Raw genomic sequence first — 25,552 nt, forward strand, 5'->3', positions numbered from 1 at the left:
GGACTTAGAGAACTGAATTTCATTATTTGTTCATAGCCTGGCTTTCTGGCATTCGCAATTCTATTAACAATTTTTTATTTGACCAAAGAGTCAACTTTCTGTCCGAGGCTTTTTTTTTTTTTTTTTTTAAGATTTTTAAATTTGTTTCAGAGAGAAAGAGTACATGTGGAGTGGCAGAGGGAGAGAATCCTCAAGCAGACTCCCTGCTGAGCATGAAGCCTGACACATGGGGCCTGATCCCATGGCCCTGAGATCATGATCTGAGCCAAATTCAAGAGTCAGACACTCAACCAACTGAGTCAACCAGGTACCCTTCCCCAAGGCCCTTTCTAAGCTTCGGCATATATGAGTAATATAATAGATTTACTTGTTTCAGATTTATTATCATTACATATTAAAAAGCAAAAGCTTACCCCAAAAAATCCATCTATAATAAACCTCATTTAAAGATAAGTCCCATTTAGGGGGCACCTGGGTGGCTCAGTGGGTTAAGCCGCTGCCTTCGGCTCAGGTCATGATCTCAGGATCCTGGGATCGAGCCCCACATCGGGCTCTCTGCTTGGCAACAGCCTGCTTCTTCCTCTCTCTCTCTGCCTGTCTCTCTGCCTACTTATGATCTCTCTCTGTCAAATAAATAAAATCTTATATAAAAAAAAAAAATAAAGATAAGTCCCATTTAAAACATGTTCTACAAATTCTTACAGATTTTAAGCTCTCATAATACTAACTTACCAAAAGTTGTTCCACCAGTTTCTTCACATTCTGCCCCATTTCTGGGGACTGTGATCCACTACATGCTAGTTTTATTAACATTGCAAGGAAGTTCTTACATTTCTTCACATTTTCTAGCATCGCCTAAATAGAGAAATACAAACACAAATGTTAGGTGGAAAACAGAATTCAAGAAAATTTGTAAAGAGCCATATTCATGGAAGATGGAGAGGAGAGCTTACCGGAGAAAGACTTGTCTGAGCAGCTGCTGAGCTCTCTGCTTTGAGACTGGGCTCATTTGAGGGGGCAGCTGATGCTCCCAAAGTTGAAGGCTTCAAGGTAGTTACAGAATTCAGCGGCTTTACAGGAGTAACTGTGACAACATTTGTTGGCGCAGCTACAGACTGAAATTAAAAGTAGTGCACATTTAGATATGTCTAACTATGAAGTATACCACAGCGGGCACCTCACTTCCCACTTACCAGGCTACAAATGGATCTTGACATCTTCGCTTTCATGTTACGCTCTACTAGTCTAAGGCATCGGAACACTGTTGTAAGAGCTCTGGACTTCAGTAGATCTGGGTTTCATTCTCATCTACCTACCTACTTTATCTTTTTCTTTTATGTTCAATTAGCCAGCATATCTACCTACCTACTTTTCCCTGACACCTACTGAGTATTGACCTCAAGCAAGTTACTTAATCTTGCTAATCCTCTGATTCCTGTCTGTAAAAAAACAAGGATAGAAATGGTACCTCCCTATTCTCCTAGGGTTGTTTCTGAAAAACAGTACCAAGAGCATGGTCCTCAAAACACATTATTAATAATTCTCTAAAAAGAATTTGAAATAATAAGTCTTTATATGAAAATACAGAATATTCTATTCCACAATTTTCTGCTTTTTCTTAAGTATAAAGCAGAGAGATCTACTGATCATCTTATATTCAGATAAGCTGCTTTTATGTAGACTATTAGAGTGAGCATAACGAATATTACAAACTTTGATATCTTATTTTCACACTGTCAAGAATTTTGGTTAGGTCTTCCACCTTCTATTGAAATCAAGTGTGATTATAGCACCACCTGCAGGATAAAAAGTTTAATACAAGAAATCGCAAGTCAGGCAATAATTTAGACAACTCTATGAGTTAAAGCAAAAATCTTATTTTAAAACAAGCACTGAAAATTACACAACATGAGTAAAGTTTGAAGGTGATGGGGGAGACAACGATATTTACAACTGACCCAGAAAACTGAAATTGCACCATGATTTTAAATATTTGTATACTAGAGGCCTACAACACAAAAAGGTCAGGTTGTGATCACCTTTGAGAATATTTCCTTTGCTAACAGTCAAAATAAGTGCAAATGTACACCAAAATTTCCCACTTTAGAAAGACTGGAGCCTATATTAGATGAAGCATGCTTTAAGGGTAAAAATGGGAGAAAGAAAAAACACGGATTAATGATGAAAACTAGAATGATGAAATGTTAAGCAAAAAAGGTAAAATTAAAAATTGTACCTAAGTTAGTAAACTTTATTAAAGTAGCTCTCAAGGCAACAATGAAAATGAGTCACATTCCTATTCCTAGCCTTAGTCTTGCTCTCCAAGGACAACTACTGTGCAGTTTCTCTGAATCCTTTTGGAGACTTGATGTCAAATAAATTTTTTCAGGTTAATCTACAGTAATTAAATACTCTTTCTTCAGTGAGTCTGTATTTATTCTCTGCCATTAACCCCTTAAACTACTATTAAAGAAAGCATAATCTAAAACTTTAGCTAGTGATTATGATTACCTTTCTTGGACCAATGGGAAGCGTTCCTCAGGGAACCTCAATGTTCCTCTCCCTTATGAAGCAAAATAAGGGTCAATGAAATGTGAGCTCAGAAAAAGCATCCTATTTTTTGTGAAGAGAGGAAGCATTTATGGCATTTCTACTTTCCTTGTTAATATTTTACTGTCTCTAGTACAAAATCTGTCCTTCATAACTCTCTCTCTTTTTTTTTAAAGATTTTCTTTATTTGACAGAGAGAGAGAGATCACAAGTAGGAAGAGGCAGGCAGAGACAGAGGGGGAAGCAAGCTCCCCACCAAGCAGAGAGCCTGATGCGAGGCTCGAACCCAGGACCCTAAGATCATGACCTGAGCTGAAGGCAGAGGCTTAACCCACTGAGCCACCCAGGTGCCCCCTTCATAACTCTTTCTAATACAGCTATTAACTGTACCTTACCAGATACCTGCACCTTCCATGCCAACTCTTCCTCTTAAGAGGCACAGGGAGGCACACAACCCCAGTCTACTCTACCTACATAATCCCACTGCAGTAATGGGTGGACCACCATCTTAAACTCAAACATAACTCCTGATATTATAGCCCATTCCATTCTATTTCCATGCTTTGCAAGACCACACTGGCACTGATGATGAATGTCTGGGGGGTGTGACCTAGAAGCTAGAAGCCTACTAAAGTATCAGAAGAGCCTGTAGAGGGCACAGGTGAGGTGCAAACTCAGAGGCAGTATTAAAGGAAGATGGAATTCCATCCTCCAAGACTCAGTGTAAACTGCATCAAGAAATTCTTTATGGTACTATCTCCAATAGGACAAATACACGAAAACCAAGCAATAGAGGAGCAGAGGGATGAATGGCATCACTTATCATCACTCCCAAAGACACAATGATACACCAAGTATCATGGGATATACTTTCACAAGAGGACACAGCAAGAGTTCCCATAAACTAGACACCATGGCTGCCTCCTGGGTACTTCAGGTTCCTAGCGTCCAGGGAACAACAGTAAAGAATCATTACCATGGCAGGGGTAAGTGACCTGACATCTAGAATAGGTAGGGTTGCTATTACACAATGGAGACTGAGAAGAATATGTGTGGTGAAACTAGGTGATCCAGTTAAGCACCTGCTGGCGTTTCCTTGCCCAACTGTATGGCCAGTGGACAAGTCCAGTAACTCTTGCTTCAAGAAAGCATGAGGATTAGGACCTCAGATCTCTCAGGGATGAAGGTCTGGTCACACTACCGGTTAAGTTACCAAGACCAGCAGAGTTATTAATTGAGATTGGAGGGAATCTAGAATGAATAGAATAGGGTAGTGAAGGAAGGACATGATGACTATCAGCCACAGTGGTGGGGACTGTAGTTTATCCTAGTACCTCCTCTTCTTTGTTTCCCCAAGGACGAAGCCCACTGGAATCCCAAAAGATCTGGCCTCTAACATGTTTCAGGAAGTAGATCCCAGGGACACAAGAAGTAAACCATGATATGCCATTAAAAGGAAATCTGTGTTATCTCAGCTGTTGGGAACGCTATTATGTCAGATGCCAATTCTTTCAGAGTTTGTTTTACCTACAGAGAATTACCTTGCCCAACAGCACAACTCTCCCTGTGGAGTTGACAACCAGTTACTTAAGACAGAGGGCGAATTAAGGCCCAGCTGACCAATGCTGGCACACAGTAGAACAACTCTGACAGGCCCTATTTCCTCCACCTAGTTGGCAGAGGCTTTACAGGGCCTGCATCTAATTCAAAGTCTTATTCTCCTTCCCTTCCACAGATATTAATAACTAATAAATACCTCCTATGCCAAAATTCTATCCCAGCAACTGCTTCTAGACACACTGACATATGGTTATTAGATACATTTGTATTAATTTAATACATTCAAATAAAACTGATATTTTAAGAATATACACCATCTTTATCTTGTGTTTTCCACATCTCCAATAGTTCCCACTTTGATAAGTGTCACCAAGTATCACTGACTTGCTTTCTTCAAGGTCACATGGTCATTGTGCAACTTATACATCTGGTAGGAAAAAGCTAAGTGAGAAGATGATGAGACAAAAAACCAGTGCATGCATGGACACAAGTCAGTCACAACTTACTTGTACTGAGGAAGGCTTTGGAACAGTGGTTACCACAGTAGTTCCTATTTGTGCCAATTTTTTAACAGGTGCCACTGCCACTTTCTTAATTAACTGTGAACTAGAATTCTGGAGGGGGGAGAGAGGAGATATAATAGTCATCAGCATTAATAATTTTAAATCAATCAGTGCTGCAGAAAAACATTACACATTGAAACACTTCACCATAGCAAACTCCTTTGTTATAAGTGGCTTTACAACCTTATAGATTTTAAGCACATTCACCACTATGAACCTAACTGGTCAACTGGCCAACTGACACCCATTTTGTATTCCTAAGGAGGCAACTGATTTAACAAATAAATATCACAGTATTTTAGCATTAAAATCTTGAACTTTGGGGCGCCTGGGTGGCTCAGTGTGTTGGGCCGCTGCCTTCGGCTCAGGTCATGATCTTAGGGTCCTGGGATCGAGTCCCGCATCGGGCTCTCTGCTCGGCGGGGGGCCTGCTTCCCTCCCTCTTTCTGCCTGCCTCTCTGTCTACTTGTGATCTCTCTCTGTCAAATAAATAAAAAAAAATCTTTAAAAAAAAAAAAATCTTGAACTTTATTCTTTGGCTTATAGAGAAGATAAATGTATTCTTATTTATCATCTAATTATAAACAAAAATCTGCTACCTATATTCTCAACTGACAGCAGCTGATAAAGCAAATTAGAAAGGAAAGGAGCAGCTGTCACTGAACGAGAACAGTAACAGAGAAAATAGTCAGGAACCTGGAACCAAATACTAGGAAAGCATAAAATGAGGGCTAGCAGGGGAAGTGGACAGAACTACCAAAGAATATTACCACAGAATATTATGCAATCCTTCATTAGGATGAGCCTGACTCGTCAAGAAAATGTTATACCACATTCAGCATTTATTTTACTGAGAAAGATACCAATAAAAATGTTTTATTGTATTTTTTTGTTTTTATTATATTTTTTTTCTTTCCCTTTTTTGTGTAAAAAAATTTTTTTAACCTCTGACTCACAAGATAAATTTTAGTTATCTGGAAAAATTATCATGTATGTACTAACACCACCAACTAATGAAATATTACAGATTTCTGAATTTCTTAAAAAATCAGTCCTGTAAGATATGTATAAAAATGAATACCATAAACTGTAGTGTTAATATTTTACCACAAACTAAAACTGAAACAGAATGATTATTTTCTTTCCATTTAGAGATACAAATAGCCCACTGAACATTCCCCTGATTATTCAAAATCTTTGAATATGAAGACTGAATCATTATTATTTTAGCAATTACCAAACGACAAAACTAAACACCTTAATATGTTTTTTTTTTTTAAAGATTTTATTTATTTGACAGAGAGAGATCACAAGTGGGCAGAGAGGCAAGCAGAGAAAGAGAGAGAGAGAGGAGGAGGAAGCAGGCTCCCTGCAGAGCAGAGAGCCCGATGTGGGACTCAATCCCAGGAGCCTGAGATCACGACCCGAGCTGAAGGCAGAGGCTTAACCACTGAGCCACCCAGGTGCCCCCCCACCTTAACTAATATGTTTAAAGAAAGTGGCTTAATTGGGGCACCTGGGTGGCTCAGTGGGTTAAAGCCTCTGCCTTCGACTCAGCTCATGATCCCAGAGTTCTGGGATGGAGCCGCACATTGGGCTCCCTGCTCAGTGGGGAGCCTGCTTCCCCCCTCTCTCCCTGTCTGCCTCTCTGCCTACCTGTGATCTCTCTCTCTGTCAAACAAATAAACAAAATCTTTAAAAAAAAAAGAAAGAAAGAAAGAAAATAGCTGGAAAATTAAGGAGAATTAAAAAAACCTAAGGAATATTACCGGCATTGTACAGATTTTGACTGTATGAGTATTCGCTGGTACAGCTGGCCTTGAAGTCACGTTAGTAGTGGTCTCTGCTCTTGTCACAGCTTGCTGAGGAGATACCAGCATCAACTGGCCACTGTTACTTTTGATCAAAACTGTTCCTAGAGTTAAAAGAAAACAAAACAGGACTTCTAAGCTAATAAATGAAACAATCGTCATATATTTTGTGTTCTGATCATTTCTTTCAACACTGTAAAATGCTCTGAAAAAGTGATTAATACATACTGAACTCCATGTATACTAATTATTATGTAATATGGAAAAAATGTTTTCACTCAAAGCTACTTAAAAGAAGCCAAACGCTTTTCCTTCATGACATCAAACTATAAAACAGTAAGATGGTATGGTAATAGAACCAGACTACACAAAGTAACCAATGGAATAAACTGGAGAATTCCAAAACAGACTCATGCAGATATATCAATTTCTCCTAGAAGGCACTGCAGATTAGTGAGAAAAAGAGCAACTATTCAATAAATAACGCTGTGTCAATAAGTTATCTATATGGAAAAGGTTAAAAGTTTCAAACCACACACAAAACCCCAAGGGCATTAAGAATACAAAGGTAAAAAGTAAAACCTTTTAAACTCTTAGATAGTGTAGAAAATTATCTTTCTGAACTTGGGATAGGGAAGAATTTCTTAAATAAGTCTGTTGCATTCGAGTATATTAAGAAAAAAACACTTTTGTTTAGCAGAAGACATTATCAGGTAAAAAAAACAGAAGACAAAACGGGAGAAAATTTTAGTTCACTTATGTTCAAAGGACAAAAGGCCAACAAAACACAGATGGCAATGACAAGGAAAAGTAAATTAAGACCACAGTGAGGTATCACTTTGTATATACCTAGACAGACATTAATTAGTCCAATGACAATATGAAGTTTCAGATGTGCAGCAACAGTAACTCTACCATCTTGATGATGGTAATATAATTTGGTACAATTGCTTTGTTCGACTTTACATGAATGTGCCAAATTGATTCCCATTTGCACACTCTTTAACCCAGTATTTCTAATCTAAAGAAATTCTTGTCCATGTCAGTAGGAGGTGCAAATAAGAATATCCAAAGCTGAAGTTCCATTTCCAGAATGGGAGCATGAAGAGCTCAACAAACCTGCTCCCCAGCAAAGGAAGCATAACTGGTGAAAATTATTTTTAAAAACAACCATTTAAAGTCTTTGGAAATTGCCTGAAGGCATACAGAAAATGACTACTGTTATTAAAGAGGATTTACTACAACTAAGTAAGCACAGCCAGAGACAGTGGCATCCGAACCATGACTCACTCCCTTTCCCTTCTCAGATCAGATAGTGTGGCAAACAAAGAGCCTCTCCTCCAAGCTCCCAGTTGAGGGCTTGGTATCTCTCTGGGAGTAACAGGCCACCAGCATTTCTGATCTCCCCCACACTGAGATACATACAGCAGAGGACAAATTTGAGAAAAGTGCATCCAAAGATTTCTAGGCTTCTTTTACTCATCTCCGCTCATAAAGGGAAGGCTCTACCTCACAGATGGCACACTAAAAGTTTCTGGACCCCACTCTCCCTCACCTCAGTTTTTTTGTAGGATGGAGGTTCCATGTTGGAAGAAGTAAGTAGATAAAGACAAGAAGGTGGTAGCCCAGTACCCCACTCTTAAAGCAGGGATATTGCCCATAAAGAAGCATTCCACAGTCCTGATGCCCGCTCCAAATATCTCTGTAAGGAAGCTGACTGTATTTCAACACAGTGGGGAAGCACAAAGGTAAGAGAACTCTCAAATACAACAAAACAATTAAAATAAGGATGGTAGCTTCATGACAGATACAAGCTAAGCCATAGGCCCAATGCTAGTTTATCAGCGAAAACCAGAAAAACAACAAGTAAGAAGGGCCCTCTTGATGTCAGAGCAAACCTCAAACAATAACCTCAAAAATTATCCCTGTAAAGGAGCCTAAATTTAATTGGATCAGACTATGGAGCAAGTTGAGCCCTATGGCATTGCTGAAAACAATAGGGTAATTGGATTACAAAAGTAGAGCCTAACACCTGGCTGTGATACCAAGAGAGACACACAACTTTGAACAGAGAAATCAGAGAAAGAGAAAGTCAAAAGAGAGCCCTGTTATCCCAGGGTGGTTGAGCTTATGCCCAAGGTTGTGCCCTCTGAGGAAAAACATCAAAGGGTACCTACTGTGGGGAAAAACAGACTTCACCAGAATAAAATAGTCAGACATTTAAAAAAAAAAAAAAAGCAAACAACAATAATGCACTCATGGGAACATGATGCAGTATCCAGAGTTGCTGCAATATATTAAAGTTTTTGAAGATTTTATCTATTCGTTTTTGAAGGGGGACAGAAGGAGAAAGAGAAGCAGACTCCCCACTGAGCAGGGAGTCCAATGCTCCAGCCCAAGACCCTGAGATCATGACCTGAGCCAGAGCAGACACTTAGCCAACTGAGCCACCCAGGTGCCCCAATATATTAGTTTTGAGGGCGCCTGGGTGGCTCAGTGGGTTAAGCCGCTGCCTTCGGCTCAGGTCATGATCCCAGGCTCTTGGGATCGAGTCCCGCATCGGGCTCGCTGCTCAGCAGGAAGCCTGCTTCCCTTCCTCTCTCTCTGCCTGCCTCTCTGCCTACTTGTGATCTCTCTCCGTCAAATAAATAAATAAAATCTTTAAAAAAAAAAAAAAAAAATATATATATATATATATATATATATATATATATTAGTTTTGAATAACAAGTTACACAACATGCAAAGAAAAAGAAAAGTATGACACATAGGGAAAAAGGCAGGCAACGAAAACGACCTATGAGAAGGACTGGCTGTCTGATCTAACAACAAAACTTCAAAGTAAACATTATAAATATGTTCAAAAGACTAAAGGAGACTATGCTTAAACAAGTGAAGGAAGGTATGATATCACCAAACAGAGAGTATTGCTAGAAAGATATATATTATTGGGTGGCTGGATGGCTCAGTGGGTTTAAGCCTCTACCTTCGGCTCAGGTCATGATCTCAGGGTCCTGGGATGGAGGCCTGCTGAGCAGGGAGCCTGCTTCCCCCCCTCTCTCTGCCTGCCTCTCTGCCTACTTGTGATCTCGCTCTCTCTCTCTGTTAAATAAATATTTTTTTTAAAAAAGACAACTATTATTAAAACAAAGTAACTTAAACAGTTAAAAAATACAGTAACCAAAAAATCCACTAGGGGGATTCAAAAGTGAAATCGAATGAGGAGAATATCAGTAAGCTTGAAGATAAATCAACAGAGATTTTTAAATCCCAAGAATGGGGAGAAAAAAGAATGAAGAGGGGCACTTGGGTGGCTCAGTGGATTAAGCCTCTGCCTTCAGCTCAGGTCAGGATATCAGGGTCCTGGGATCGAGCCCCACATCAGGCTCTCTGCTCAACAGGGAGCCTGCTTCTCCACCCCCCTCTGCCTGCCTCTCTGCCTACTTGTGATCTCTATCAAATAAATAAAATCTTTTAAAAAAATGAAAAAGAAAAATGAACACAGCCTCAGAAAAATGTGTATCACTGAAATGCACAGCAACACAGGCATAATGTGAATACCAAATAGGGAGGACAAGAGAAACTGAAAGGGAAAGATAAAGAAACAAAAAAATATTCAAAGAATTAATGGCTGACAACTCACCAAATTTGACAAAGAATAATCTAGATGTCCAAATAGCGCAACAAATTCTAACACATTCAAAGAGATCTACACCAAGACACTTCATAATAAAAATGTTTGACTAATAAAAGAAAATCTTGAGAACAGCAAGACAAAAATGACTTGCTATTTACAAGAGAACCCCAATAGGATTAACAGCTGACCTCTCATCAGAAACAATGGAGGCCAGGAAGCAGTGAAATGATATATTCCACTTGCTGAAAAGCAAAAAAAAAAAAAAATTAACCAACAATCAGATACTTATTAAAAATATCTCTCAAGGGGCGCCTGGGTGGCTCAGTGGGTTAAAGCCTCTGCCTTCGGCTCAGGTCATGATCTCGGAGTCCTGGGATGGAGCCCCATGTCGGGCTCTCTGCTCGGCAGGGAGCCTGCTTCCTCCTCTCTCTCTCTGCCTGCCTCTCTGCCTACTTGTGATCTCTGTCTGTCAAATAAATAAATAAAAAATCTTTAAAAATTAAAAAAAAAAATCTCTCAAAATTGAAGGCAAAATAAGGACATTCCCATATAGGGGCACCTGGGTGGCTCAGGAAGTTAAGTGTCTGCCTTGGCTTGGGTCATGATCCCAGGGTCTTGGGATCAAGCTCCACATTGGGCTCTCTGCTCAGCAGGGAGCCTGCTTCTCCTTCTCCCTCTCACTCCCCCCTCTTCTTTCTCTGTCAAATAAATAAGTAAGATCTTAACAAAACAAAACAAAAAAAGACATTCCCAGACAAAAACTGAGTGGACTGGTTAGCCAGCAGACAAACCATACAAGAAATACTAAATAAAGTTGTCCAGCTCAAAAGAAGTGATCCTAGGAAGTAATTCAAATTCACATGAAAATGAGAAAGGGCACTGGTAAAGGTAATTATATAATTTGACAATATATATGCCTATTCTGTTTTCTTCTCTTAATTTCTTTTAAAAAATTGTAGGGGCACCTGGGTGGCTCAGTCGTTGGGCATCTGCCTTTGGCTAAGGTCATGACCCTGGGGTCCTGGGATCAAGCCCCAAATGGGGCTCCCTGCTCAGTGGGAAACCTGCTTCTCCCTTTTCCACTCCTCCTGCTCATTTTCCCTCTCTCACTGTCTCTCTCTCTTTCTCTGTCAGATGAATAAATAAAATCTTTTAAAAAATTGTATAGAAAACTATGTATATAATTATGGATTTGGACCCATAACATCAAAATGTAATATATTTGTGAATAACAGCAGAAAGGAAGTAGGTGGGACTAAAGTTGTATCACACTAAGGAAATGACTCTGGTTGAAAACAAATTAAGAAAACCAGAAATTGTAACTAAGAAAGTAATAAGACAAATGCTACAAATATGTCTTTGTGCTCCTTTCTTCTGTCAGTTTCTTTAAAAAACATGAAGTTACATAAGGTAATAATTATAACAAGGTATTGGGTTTCTAACAACCTAGATGCAATATATAGAGCAATAATAGCACAAAAATTAAAAAGTGGGAAGGGGGCACCTGGGTGGCTCAGTCCTTAGGCATCTGCCTTCAGCTCAGGTGATGTTCTTAGGGTCCTGGGATCAAGCCCAGCATCTGGATCCCTGCTCAACGGGAAGCCTGCTTCTCTCTCTCCCTCTCCCATTTCCCCTGCTTGTATTCCCTCTCTCACAGTCTCTCTCTGTTAAATAATAAAATCTTAAAATAAATAAAAATAAATAAAAAGTGGGAGGAAAATAAGCTAAATAGAAATGTTTCTATATTTCACTCAAATAAGTTATTATAAATTTATTAGAGATATATACACTATATTAGATATATTTTGTAACCTCTAGAACCAAAAAATATATCTATCAAAAAATGATAAAGAAAACAAAGCATCACTCTAGAGAATATTCACTTAATACAAAGGAAAGCAGGAAAAAAGGAATAGAGGAACAAAAAGGAGAGGATATGTAGAAACAAAAATAAATGGCGGACCTAATCCTAACTATATTAAGTAACATTACATGTTAATGGATTAAATAATCCAATAAAGGGCAAAAGTGTCAAACCAGACCAAAAAAAGGTAAGATCCAACTATATGCTACCTACAGAATACACACTTTGGACTCAAATATAAAAAAAGTTGAAAGTAAATGACATATCATAGAACAGCAACCATAAGAAAGCTAGCATGTCTATACTAATATCAAACAAAACAGTCTAAAAGTGTTACTAAAGAGTTGGCATTTTATAATTGATAAAACACCCAATAGATCAGGAATATTAACAATTATAAACATATATGCAACAAACAACAGCCCAAAATATACGAAGCAAAAGCTGACATAAAGGAAGGGAAAAACAGAAATTCAACGATAATAATTGAGATACTTAAATACCCCATTTCAACAAAGCATAGACAACTACATAAAAGATTAACAAGGAAATCAAATACTTGAACAATACATAAGCCAAACAAACCTAAAACACATCTATAGAACACTCCACCCAATAACAACATTCTCCTTAAGTGCACATGGAGCATTCTCAGGATAGACCACATGCTAGAACATAAAACAAGCCCCAGTAAATTTTAAAAGACTGAAATTATGCAATGTACAGTCTCCAACTATACTGGAATGAAATTTGAAATCAGCAACAAAAAGAAATTAGGGGAACTCACTAATACTTAGAAATTAATTACTCCTAAGTAGTCATCTGTCAGTGAAGAAATCACAAAGGAAATTGGAAAATACCTTGAAATGAGTGAAAATGAAGACATAATAAACAAAAATTTATGGAATGCAGATAAAGCAGAGCTTAGAGGGACATTTACAGTTACAAATGGCAGAATTTAAAAATGGGGTGCCTGGGTGGCTCTGTAAGTTAAGCATCCCAACACTTGATTTTGGCTTAGGTCATGATCTCAGAGTCACAAGATCAATCAAGCCCTGCATTGGGCTCTGTGCTGGGCATGGATCCTGCTTAAGATTCTCTCTCTCTCCCACTCCCTATGCCCCTCCCCCCCCACTCCTCCCTCCCTCTCTTAAAAAGGAACATTTAAGGGGCACCTAGGTAGCTTGGTCAGTTAAGCATCTTACTTTTTTTTTTTTTTTAAGATTTTATTTATTTGTCAGAGAGAGAGGAGAGCGAGCGAGCACAGGCAGACAGAATGGCAGGCAGAGGCAGAGGGAGAAGCAGGCTCCCCGCCAAGCAAGGAGCCCGATGTGGGACTCGATCCCAGGACGCTGGGATCATGACCTGAGCCGAAGGCAGCTGCTTAACCAACTGAGCCACCCAGGCGTCCCAAGCATCTTACTCTTGATCTTAGCTCAAGTCTTGATCTCAGCGTTCATGAGTTTAAGCTCCACTAGGTGTGGAGCCTACTTTAAAAAAAAAAAAAAAAAAAAAGGAAGATTCAAATCAATAACTTAAACTTCCATCTTAAGATACTGGGGGAAAAGAGCAAAATAAAAACTAAAGGAAGCAGATGAAAGAAATTAATAAAGATTAGAGCAGAGGTAAATAAACAGTATAAAAAACAATTGAGAAAAATAAAAACAAAAACTGGTTCTGGGAAAAGACCCACAAAACTTAAAAACCTCTAGGGGCACCTGGGTGGCTCAGTGGGTTAAGCCTCTGCCTTCGGCTCAGGTCATGGTCCCAGGGTCCTGGGATCGAGCCCCACATGAGGCCCTCTGCTCAGCAGGGAGCCTGCTTCCTCCTCTCTCTCTGCCTGCTTCTCTGTGATCTCTGTCTGTCAAACAAATAAATAAAATCTTAAAAAAAAAATAAACAAACCTTATCCAGACTAAGAAAAAAGAAGGCTCAAACTACTAAAACCAGGAATGAAAGAAGGGACATTACTACTACTTTATCGAAAGAAGGATAATAAGAGAATACTATGAATAATTATAATCCAATAAATTAAATGACTTACATGAAATGGACAAATTCCTAAAAACAAAAAACTACTATAACTGACTCAAGAAAATAGGCAGTCTAGGTATGCCTGGGTGGCTCAGTCGGTTAAGCATCTGCCTCGGCTCAAGTCATGATCCCAGAGTTCTGGGATGGAGCCCCGCATCAGGCTCCCTGCTTAGTAGCTACTCCTACTCCCTCTGTCCCTCCCCACCACTTGTGCTCTCTTGCTCTCTAATAAATAAATAAAATCTTTAAAAAAAGAGAGACAAAAGAAAAGAAAATAGGCAACCTGAAGAGGTCTCTAAAAATGATTTGAATTACTAATCAAAAAAGTATCCGCAAGATAAGCCCAGGTCCAGATGGCTTCCCTGGTGAATTCTACCAAACATCCAAAGAAAAATTAATACTTATCATTCATAAACTCTTCCAAAATAGAAGAGAAGGAAACATGTATCAACTCATTTTGTAAGATCAGTAGTAACCTGATACCAAAACCACATAAGACATCACAAAAAAACTAGAGACCAATATGCCTTATAATTATAGGTGCAGAAAGTCCCAACAAAGTACTAGCAAAGCGAATACAGCAGCACAAAAAAAGTGTTATACTTCATCAAGTAATATTTATCTCAGTGTGGAAGGCTGGTCTAACACACAAACATTACTGTAAAACAGCATATCAATATAGGACAAAAACCCTGTATCATCTCAACAGATGCAGAAAAAGCATTTGATAAAATCTAACACCCCTTTTCTTCATGATGAAAACACTCAACAAAATAGGGATAAAAGCGGGGCGTCTGGGTGGTTCAGTGTTAAAGCCTCTGCCTTCGGCTCAGGTCATGATCCCAGGGTTCTGGGATCGAGCCCCATGTCGGGCTCTCTGCTCAGCAGGGAGCCTGCTTCCTCCTCTCTCTCTGCCTGCCTCTCTGCCTACTTGCGATCTCTATCTGTCAAATAAATAAATAAAATCTTAAAAAAAAAAAAAAAAGGAATAAAAGCAAACTTCCTCAACCTGGTGAAAGAGATTTGAAAAACCTCACACTTAACACTGCATGTAATGGTGAAAGACTAAATGCTTTTCCCTTAAGATGAGGAGTAAGACAAGATACCTGTGATGAGAAACGAGACAAGAATGCCTGCAATCACTACTTCTATTCAACAATGTTCTGAGAATTCTAACCAGGGCAATTCAGCAAGAAAATGAAATAAAAGGCATTCAAAGAGAGAAGTTAAACTACCTATTCACATATTATATGATCTTCTATGTTGAAATCCTAACAAACTCATGAAAAAAACTATTAAAACTAGTAAGTTCAGTTAGGTGGCAAGATACAGAATCAATGTAAAAAATCTGCTGTATTTTTATACATTTGCAATGAATGACTAAATGGAACAAAGAAAACAATTTCATTTACAATAGCACCAAAAAAATAATATACTGATAAATTTAACAAAATAAGTAGAATACCAATACTCTGGAAACTACAAAATGCTGTTGAAAGAAATTAAAGAAGATCTAAATAAATGTTAAGACACCCCATATTAGTGGATAGAGAGACTTCCTACCTTCCAAGATCATTAACAGGATTAAATGATACAATACTTCCAAGTAGGCTTTTGAATTTTAAAGTTATCAATAGTAGTAATAACTGTTATTAATACCAAAAGGTCCACAATCCAACCTTTTCTTCAACTAAATACTCAAAACTTCGATAGGAAATAATACTAGAATAGTTGAAGACAATACTGAGAATAAATAACAAAAGCTCATCTAGTCAATGCTCTTTTAACTGAAGTGTTTATCTATCCCAAAGGCCCAGTTCTAAAGAGCAACTTAATGAAAAGCATTCATAAACATATAAAGGAAACTAGTTTCTCTTCTGAAAACCAGCTACCACATCTCTCTGAATCAAATCCTGATAAATTTGACTCATTTTCCAATCATAAAAGAATAATCAGTTTGCCTACTTATCCTACAGACATGTTGAAAGAAAGTAATTATACATTAGGTTACAGAGCACGTTTCCTCTAAAAATATTAAGATGTTAAAGTGTAAAGTGGTCCAGTGCTCACTCTCTATTTTTATTTTTATAAATAATATTTATTATATTATTTTATTTATTTATTTATTATTTTATTTTATATTATTTATTATATAATATAATAAATAATATTTATTATATTATTTTATTTTTTATTTTATTCTCACTCTCTATTTTATTATTTACATAATTTAACATACTACTCTACTCATCTGCCCAGTGAACTGCTACGTCGTCCCAAGATGACTTTCCTATTTTGTCTTGGCCACAAGTTGATCTGGATGGTGGTTCTGATTTGTCCAACTTCCTAGCATTGGTAAATACTGACCCTGAAAGGATCACACAAATCTAAGAGCCAAAAAACTTTCAGAATTCACCTATTATAATTTAATACCTACACGTAATTGCCTAAATGGTACCCTTCTAGTCTCTACTGAGGTCTAGAGTTAAGTTGGTGGAGATGTACAAATGTCACCCCCTCACAAGTAGAGTAGAAATACAAAATTACTTAATACAGAACCAAAAAATTCTTCCCATAATATTCACAGATAGGTCCCTTGTGCAAGCACACAAAATAAAGCCTACTTTCATCTCCACAGGCAGTCCTTTAAACACTTAAGGCAGACAAACATACTCAAAGTTGTTTTCTTGATCAGGCACCAAGGCCCCAATTCCTTTAATTTTTTATATCATAGTTTCCCTTACTGAGCTTAAAGTCACTTAAATTTCTTTTTCTCTCATTCCAATAATTCCTTGAGTGAATAAAAGAAAAACTTAAGGGGCGCCTGGGTGACTCAGTTGGTTAAGCGTCTGCAGTCTTCACTTTGGTCATGATCCCAGAATCCTGGGATGGAGCCCCAAGCTGGGCTCTCTGCTCAGCGAGGAGCCTGCTTCTTCCTCTCCATCTGCCTGCTGCTCCCTCTGCTCTTGCTCTCTCTTGCTATCTCCCTCTCCCTGTCAAATAAATAAATAAAATCCTTATTTTTTTAAAAAAAGAAAAACTTAAAATCAATCAGAAAGGTTTTATCCCAGATTCTACTATCCCTTATGGCACATCTTCTCTATTCTCCATTTACACAGTGGATTTGTCAAAACAGAACTTCTATTAACTTTATTAAATTTCATCTTTTAAAAGTAGGACCACATGTTTTCAGGTGGTTTTTACCTTTTTAAATTGCCAAATTTGTTTTTACATATGTATGCCTCAGTTTACAAAAATAATGTTGTTGGAGAAAAATTAAGCCCAGAACAACCTAAGGAAATTCTCAAAATCTCTTTAATTTCCAGAAGTACTGTGTCTACCTTATTTTCCACCGTATCCATGGAATTGAACATAGAACCTAGTATACAGTTAGCACTGAAATGTATGTGTAGTTTAAAAAATATATAACTTTAAAACACTAATATTTCCTTGATCCAGAAATTCCAAAATTCTTGGAATTTGTTATCTGTCCCAAGAAAATAATCAAAACACACACCACAATCTAAATACAAAAACATCTGTTTACTTTTATTTATAAGTAATTTTTTAAACAAAAAGGCATAAGCAACCTAAATGAACAAATAGAGAAAATATTAAATAATGGATTATGCACCCCTTAAAATTAAGCTTTTGAGGTTAGAACACACAAAACTGTCACTGTATAATGGCAAGTGAAAAACAAGGATACAGAAATTAAATAATAGAATCTCAGTTATGTAAAAATAAATAAATAAATAAAGGAAGCATCCATACATTTTTTTTTCCCCCCAAAGAAACTAAACTTTGGGGTAGTGAAAAGTTCTCCTTATCTTGGAGTGGTGGCTATACCTTTGTCAGTTTTCAAAACTTACTGTAAATGGTTTCTTTTTAAAAATAAGTATACTAGTAAAAAATTATAGCTCCATAAAGTTTATATAAAAAAGGAAACTAAAAGATACACTCCAAATATTTGGGGCAATTTTTCTGTACTTTCCAAATTTTGTATAACAGACCTAAAAAAGTGGAGGCATATAGACATTGAGGTTATTTCAAAATCCATCCTTTTAAATTATAATAAAATCTTTTTAAAAATAAATTATAGTGAATTTGGTAGATGCCAATACACATTAGATAAATAGCAACCTGAGTACCTATAGCTAGCCAATGTTATACAGGTACCTTAAATATTCAGACATGCCTGCTACGCAACTCTGTATTCCACACAAATGGTGTTCTTTAGAGTTCTATGACATGCAGACTTATATTCTTAGTTAACCCATATGATACTTCTATGAAGAAGGTGTGATCCCATTTTAGACATAATAAAACTGACATTGAGGATGAGTTTAATAAACTTGACCCAAATCACAAACTTATTAAGTGGTAGAGCTGGGATTCATATCCAGGTCTGTTGGCCAATATTCTGCCCTTTATTGCTATACTTCACTGCTTTCCACAAAAGGCTAACCCACCAAGTCCCTTTGATTAGCACACCTAGTCCCAACTCTGAACTAAACCTTCCCAGCTACTGTATATTATATACTTACTTTACTTCACAAACTAACAAGAGCCCTCTTAGGCATAATTATTCAGTAAGTAACAAATCTGTATAACATTATCATCACCCACATTTCTCTACATTTGAAGTCTATCTCTCTCCACTCAATTATAGGACTCTTCTTTTCTTACTGTTAATGAATGTCAAGTCTGGAAAATTACGTATTAGATTCTACAGATAGCTTTTTATCTTTCTAATCTTTTTTAAAAGAGATTTCATTTATATATTTGACAGAGAGAGAGAGCACAAGCAGAAGGAGCAGCAGGCAGAGGGAGAGGGAGAAGGAGGCTCCACACTAAGCAGAAAGGACCCTGGGGGGTTGCCTGGGTGGTTCAGTGGGTTAAAGCCTCTGCTTTCAGCTCAGGTCATGATCCCAGGGCCCGGGGATCGAGCCCCGCATCGGGCTCTCTGCTCAGCAGGGAGCCTGCTTCCTCCTCCTCTCTCTCTCTGCCTGCTTTTCTGCCTACTTGTGATCTCTGTCAAATGAAGAAATAAAATCTTAAAAAAAAAAAAAAAAAGGACCCTGGGATCATGACCCAACTGAGCCACCCAGGCAACCCCACAGGTAGCTTATTAAAATCAAGTATGAACATCGCTAATTATGCATTTAAATGATCACTTGGGGACAGAATTTGGTAATCCTATGAAAAGATTACCTTTTGAAACAGTAATTCCACTTCCAGCAATTCATCCTATAGAAAATACATTTATAAAACTGCACAAAAATACACAAAGATGTTAATTATAGCATCATAACAGAAAGTAGTGCAAACAGTATCAATATCTAAGAATAGCAAGGTGGTCAAAACATGATGGTACACTGATACAGTGGACTACTAAGAGACTTTAAAAATGAGGAAGGGGCGGCTCGGTGGCTCAAGTGGGTTAAGCCTCTGCCTTCGGCTCAGGTCATGGTCTCAGGGTCCTGGGTTCTCTGCTAGGCGGGGAGCCTGATTCCCCCTCTCTCTCCGCCTGCCTCTCTGCCTACTTGTGCTCTCTCTCTCTGTGTCAAATAAATAAATAAAATCTTTTAAAAAAATGAGGAAGATTTATAGGTACTAACATGAAAAGGACAATATTGTTAATAGCAATAAATCTGATGAAGGGGGTATATTATATTTCAGTAATGCTTTTTTTCTTTTACGTGAACATATGCCGCTTTTGTAAGCAGAATGAGCGAAGAAATTAAAAATAAAATGCACTGATATGTGTAACGGCCCTTGGAATCCCTTGGGGGCTGCAGCCCTATTCTATTGTCCTCTTCTTTCTCCACATACACTAATGTGTGCATTCAATTACTCAGGTGCCCTCTCTGAGCAAGAAACTTACTAAACCCTGGGTAATAAGGTCAGCGACAGAGTCCCTGTCCTCACACAATATCCTTTTGATAAAGCCAGGGTGAAAACAAGAACCACTAACTTATCCAGGAACTGGTTCAGGAATTTGAGAAAGATCCAAATCCTATGCCATGCCTCAGCATGAAAGAGTTGACAAAAAAGACCTGAACCATTTCACAAGTAACTTTCACAGACTTCTGTACAGTATGACCATCAAGCAGAAGCTACCAGTTTATGATTTAGCAGAAGCAACCAAACCTTGATCATCTTTCTCAAACAAGTGATGGAAGACACACAGAATACCACAAACAGAAAGAACCGCAGTCTTGCCCCAAATCCCACATGTTCATAAAAGAGAAGACTGAGAAGATGAAAGAGATTACCAAAAACATTCGACAGAGTAATTTTCAGAGCTTTGCTATAGCTTCTTTCATTTCTTCACAATGACACCCCCTTTTTATTTCCAGTCTCTGCTCCCTAGAAAAAACTTGTGCTGCGTATCTATATTTTTGAAAACCACTTTTTTTCAATGAGGAAATTCTGAAGTAAACAGAAATCAAATACTTAAAGTATTCATTATCTTGAACAAGCAAAGCTGACTTCTATGTGATTTAAGCATCCCTGAGTAATCAATTACTAATCCTCAGGATATAAAATAAACAGTACAAGACTTATAATTTTTTTAAAAGGGGCGCCTGGGTGGCTCAGTTGGTTAAGCAACTGCCTTCGGCTCAGGTCATGATCCTGGAGTCCCGGGATCGAGTCCCACATCGGGCTCCCAGCTCCATGGGCAGTCCGCTTCTCCCTCTGACCTCTCCTCTCATGCTCTCTCACTCTGTCTCTCTCTCTCTCTCAAATAAATAAAATCTTAAAAATAAATAAATAAATAAATAAATAAATAAATAAAAGTTACTTTAATCAGTGTTTCCATTTTATTCTTCAACTACTCGTTACCTTACTGTGCATCAATGAAAGCATAAAAGTTAGTATGGTCTTCTGCCATGTCAGTTGAAATATTCCCAAAAGCTGCTCTTCAAAGCACCTCCCTACCTCCTCTGTAACAATTCCTAAAGGCAATTTATCTCCTTGCTCCTGTAAATTTTTCCATAGTCAATTATCTAAAATGTTTTAGTGTAGTGCACACCTAGATTGTGGTCCTGGTTTGCAGCTGTACAGCTCTGGCAAGTTTCAGTTTTGGTTTCTTTGCATACAAAAGATTAGGCTCTAAAATTCTCTGTCACCATTTAGCCCTGATACCACACACACAACAAGTGGTAAGCACAACATTGTATAAAGAATATACCGACCTGGATTCAAATTACCTGACACCTATGAGATGTCTAGCATTGGGCAAGTTATTTACCCTTAGAGACCTTTCTCAATTTGTTACCTATTATGACCAACAAAAGGATATAAATAATATAAAAAAAGTGTATAGCACAGTATGCCTTCGATTAGTGATCAGTTCCCACTTACCAAGTTTTTACTCTTTTTTTTGTTTTTAAAGATTTTATTTATTTGACACAGAGATCACAAGTAGGCAGAGAGGCAGGCAGAGAGAGAGGAAGGGAAGCAGGCAGAGAGCCTGATGCAGGGGTTCGATCCCAGGACCCTGAGATCATGACCCTGAGCCACCCAGGCACCCCCCAAGTTTTTACTCTTGATAATTTTTTTTTTAAGATTTTATTTATTTATTTGACAGACAGAGATCACAAGTAGGCAGAGAGGCTGGCAGAGACAGAGAGAGGAGGAAGCAGACTCCCCGCTGAGCAGAGAGCCCCATGCGGGGCTTGATCTGGGGACCCTGGGATCATGACCTGAGCCAAAGGCAGAGGCTTTAACCCACTGAGCCACCCAGGCGCCCCCTCTTGATAATTTTTCTATTTTAATACTTTTTTAATTGTTTCTAAACAATCTTCAGTGACTAGACAGGAATTTAATTTTTACCAAATTAGAAGATGATTTCATTCAAACACATTCATAACTACTTTATAAGTATAGGCAGGTTGACAATTCAGAACTGTCAGAAAATGTCTCCAGTGGCATATACATCACAGCCTCAAGTGTGTGTACCTCCTGTACCATAAAAAACTGAAACAGAATTTCATCAAAAGTAAGGAACATAATCTTTCCACAATGTTCATGATCAATCAGAACATTAGCTACAAAAAAGCCCCTATCATTTTGCTGGGGGATACTAAAATCTTGAATCCAATGTTTCACTTCTTTACCCTCTTTGCGGGTCTGAGTTCCAATTACTGCTAAGCAAAATAAATAGGAGACGATATAATCAGGAGTAGAGTTCACTCCAAAGAATGTGATTTGTGCCTTTTTTCCCCACTGAAATTCCAAGACAACTTTCAGTGGAGTTAAGAAAGAAGGTAGAACACTCAAATTTACAAATTCTGAATAATCACAAAGCAAAATCTTTGCATAATTCATGAGAAACAGCCCAAACATGTAAACCCTCGAATAAAAAGTAGTCACAGACTCATTAACTGTAGCATCACACACCCGCTTCAAATGTAACCCCATGCCTCTGATCTATCAACTTTGGCACCGCTCCCTTAAGACAGGTATTCTTCTAATTGAAAATTACAATCATCACACATCTAAAGACTGTGCAGAAAGCAGCATTATTCATTTCTGGTACTAGAAAAACCGTAAAATTATTTTAGCTTGCTTAAATTACAAATCCTTCAGCCTTAACACACAAGAACTTCTTAAACTTTTTTGAAAAATATGGCTATCTAAGCGTGTGGTTATATAAATTGGTCTCTTCTCCACGTAAAAATAAAAACTTTAGCTATATTCTACCTTCTCGCACCTACGAGCTAGTGCCCCAAAGGCCCTCCTGAATATACTTGCTCCAGCGTTTACTGTGTCACTTGGGTGAAGAAATTCTTTCCTTAAATATGTAAAAAACTATGCAGTAATGATTCAAAGAAGCTATATTAATTGTAAAGCCAAACCACTGCCCTGCAAAGTCGATTATGAAAGGTTTTCTTAGCTGAGTTTTTTTGTTTTTGTTTTTGTTTTTGTTGTTTTGTTTTTAGAGCTACCAGCAAGAAGGCACAATCCAGAGCTGCGACGTTTCCCGTGTCGCCGCTGGCTGGACCGATAGGTAGGCTGGAAAAGGTGATCGACATACCTGGAGGAAGCTGCAAATTAGCAGGCAACTGGATTGTTGTGGTGTTGGGGGCTTTCACAGCGACTATCTGAGGAGCAGGCGGCGGGGGGCCGCTGCTGAGTTTAGGAAGAGCACTGACAGGAGCCACTTTGGTCACCAGGGTACCCACGGGGGACCGCAGGGGCTGGGACACCGTGGACTCAACGCAGACACTGACAGGAGCCTTAGTCACGGCGCCCAAGGCCACCGGGGTGCTCTCCACCCGGACAGGCAGAGTCCCAGAGGGGGCCATGGTCACGGTCCCGGAGGCGCTCACACCGGCCGGGGGAGCGGCGCCGGCCGGTTCCGTGAGGCCCGCGGGCATCCCCAGGTGGATCAGCGGCAGCTGCGACGCTGCCGTTCCGGGAACAGAGGCTAGGGTAGGCTTGACAAGCGGCAGCCGACTCCAGAGCAGTTCCGGCTCCACAGCATCGCTAGGGAGAGGCGCAGGGGCCGCGACACAGAAGTGGGTGACGGGCGCCGGCTGGACACCGAGACCCGCGCGTCCCGCACCTCACTCTGATCCGTGCGGCCCCGGTCGCAGCGACACCTGCTCGGCCGCTCGCCGCTTCCTCAGCAGCGCTCACACGTGCGCCGGCTCAGCCCGGCGCTTCAGCATCGGGTCCGGCAGCAGCGGAGCCCGGAAGGCGTCACTTCGGCTCCCACCATCCAGCAAAGCTCTGCGCCCCAGTTCCCCCGCCAGAAACTTCAAAACTACAAACCCGAGCGCCCCAAGGCCCCCTACACACACTCGGCGTGGCCCCACCGCGCGGCCACGCCAGCCATGTTTATATAGCCACGCGGAGACCTCGCGCACGCGCACAGGCCGCCGCCGCCACCCCGGGCTTCCCCCGGAATCCGGCCCTGTGATTGGCCACAGACTGGAATCGCGCTCGTGACGTTACTAGGGACGGCTCCAGAGGGCGTTAGAATCTTCCCCCGCATCGGGAGGAAGGAGGGTCAAGTTGCCAAAAACCTACCATGTGGGAGGGGCAGACTGCACTTGGAAAACTGCGACATTCGGGTTCCTCTCCTTGTATCCCCAATGGTATGTTCCTTTAAAATCCAGGAGTGTGATTGCCACACGCTTTTACTTTGAGGAAAAAATGGGGACTGGCTTCAGAGAACGGTAACGCAGACAAAACCACGCTTCCTCTTGTTTTTCTGCGAGCTTTGCCTTAAAGCGTCGCAAAATGAGCGTTAAAATTGACACTGAAAAAAAATTGTCAGTTTCTTTCTTTTAAATGTTTAAGAATGGCGTATATTTTTATAGTAGGCAAAATATGTCTGTTTTCCTATGACTTTAGAGCTGCCCCAAGGGAATATCGTTTTCTTCCTTTGGGCGGCTATAGGTATCTCTTATCACCTCTAAACGTAAATTGTTTACGTTTTGTCTCCTTGAAAACTGGGACAGTGTCTTTTGATTCCTGCCTCTTCAGATTCTAGCAATTAGATTTCAACTGCAATCCTAAATATTATTTGAAAAAGTGGAAAGTGTTTGTTAAGTGAATCAGGAAAAACTTGCTCCTTAGGGATCTAGTTAGAGAGGATGCCTTGATTTCAGGCTTTTGTCGGAAGATTATGTTTATAGGAACCGACACTATAACTGAAGGAGATTTTGCAAGTAGGCAGGCAAGGCGATCTTTACAGCGGCTGGTTTTCTCCGTTCCTGTAAACGCCAGTGGAGAGAATCTTCACAGCTTTCACACTTCACTACATTTGCTGTCTTTGCCATCTCAACCAGTCCAAATCAGCCCATCTATGAGTTCAGTCATTTACAACCTTCCCCATTCAAGAAGGCTTACTGATCACGTGGCCTCTAGAAAATACCGTGGAGTTGGGGAAAGGATAAATTTATTGAGGGCCCCTTGTGTGCTGGTCACTAAGAGGAACATTTTCTTGTTTTATTTTGTTTTTAACAGCCATTTCATTGTATTGACTTAAAAACTGCGGTTAAAAGAGTAATTTTCCAAGGAACTGGGACCCAAAACAGTCTGTATGAAACCAAAGTGCATCTCTTTCCATATCTCCACAAATACCTAATTCATCATATATCCCATATGTCCCTGGCAAAATGCCTTGCACATAAAAGATGTCTAATAAATATTTGCTAAATGAATTAAATAGATCTATGCAACATTTTCAGTGAAGCTAGATGGTCTAGAGGCTTCGAATCTTAGATCTGCTTTTTAGTAGCTGGGCAAATTCTTTAGCCTTGTTTTTTTTTTCTCCACAGAGTGTAATCCAATAAACCCTTGTAGAAGGAAGGCTCAGAGTTGGCTCTGAGGACTCTCCCTCTCTGAACTTTAATTAAACCCCACCCCCAACTCACATACTTTGTTTAGATATGCAAATAACCTCAATCAAATTACAAAGAGGCTTGACTGAGGAAATACACTTTCTCTTTAAAATGACCTTGAACATTTTGTTATAATTTGCTCTATTATTTGTCTCATTGATGGAAACGTT

At 39.2% G+C, this 25,552-nt stretch overlaps 1 protein-coding gene across 1 annotated transcript in view; it reads right to left on the reverse strand.

The window, feature by feature from the left end:
* The window catches only part of TAF4B (TATA-box binding protein associated factor 4b), a 133,869-nt gene extending 109,978 nt beyond the window's left edge, over positions 1 to 23,891 (reverse strand). Inside the window, exons 1-5 of the mRNA XM_047698102.1 lie at positions 23,066 to 23,891; positions 6,443 to 6,588; positions 4,617 to 4,724; positions 954 to 1,115; positions 733 to 855 (exon numbers count right to left, since the gene is read on the reverse strand). Coding sequence (XP_047554058.1) covers positions 733 to 855; positions 954 to 1,115; positions 4,617 to 4,724; positions 6,443 to 6,588; positions 23,066 to 23,408 — 882 coding nt within the window. The 5' untranslated portion in view covers positions 23,409 to 23,891. The remainder of the gene's footprint in view (positions 1 to 732; positions 856 to 953; positions 1,116 to 4,616; positions 4,725 to 6,442; positions 6,589 to 23,065) is intronic.
* Between the last annotated feature and the right edge of the window lie 1,661 nt (positions 23,892 to 25,552).

Source organism: Lutra lutra, chromosome 12, assembly GCF_902655055.1.
Source record: "Lutra lutra chromosome 12, mLutLut1.2, whole genome shotgun sequence".
NCBI classification, from domain to species: domain Eukaryota; kingdom Metazoa; phylum Chordata; class Mammalia; order Carnivora; family Mustelidae; genus Lutra; species Lutra lutra.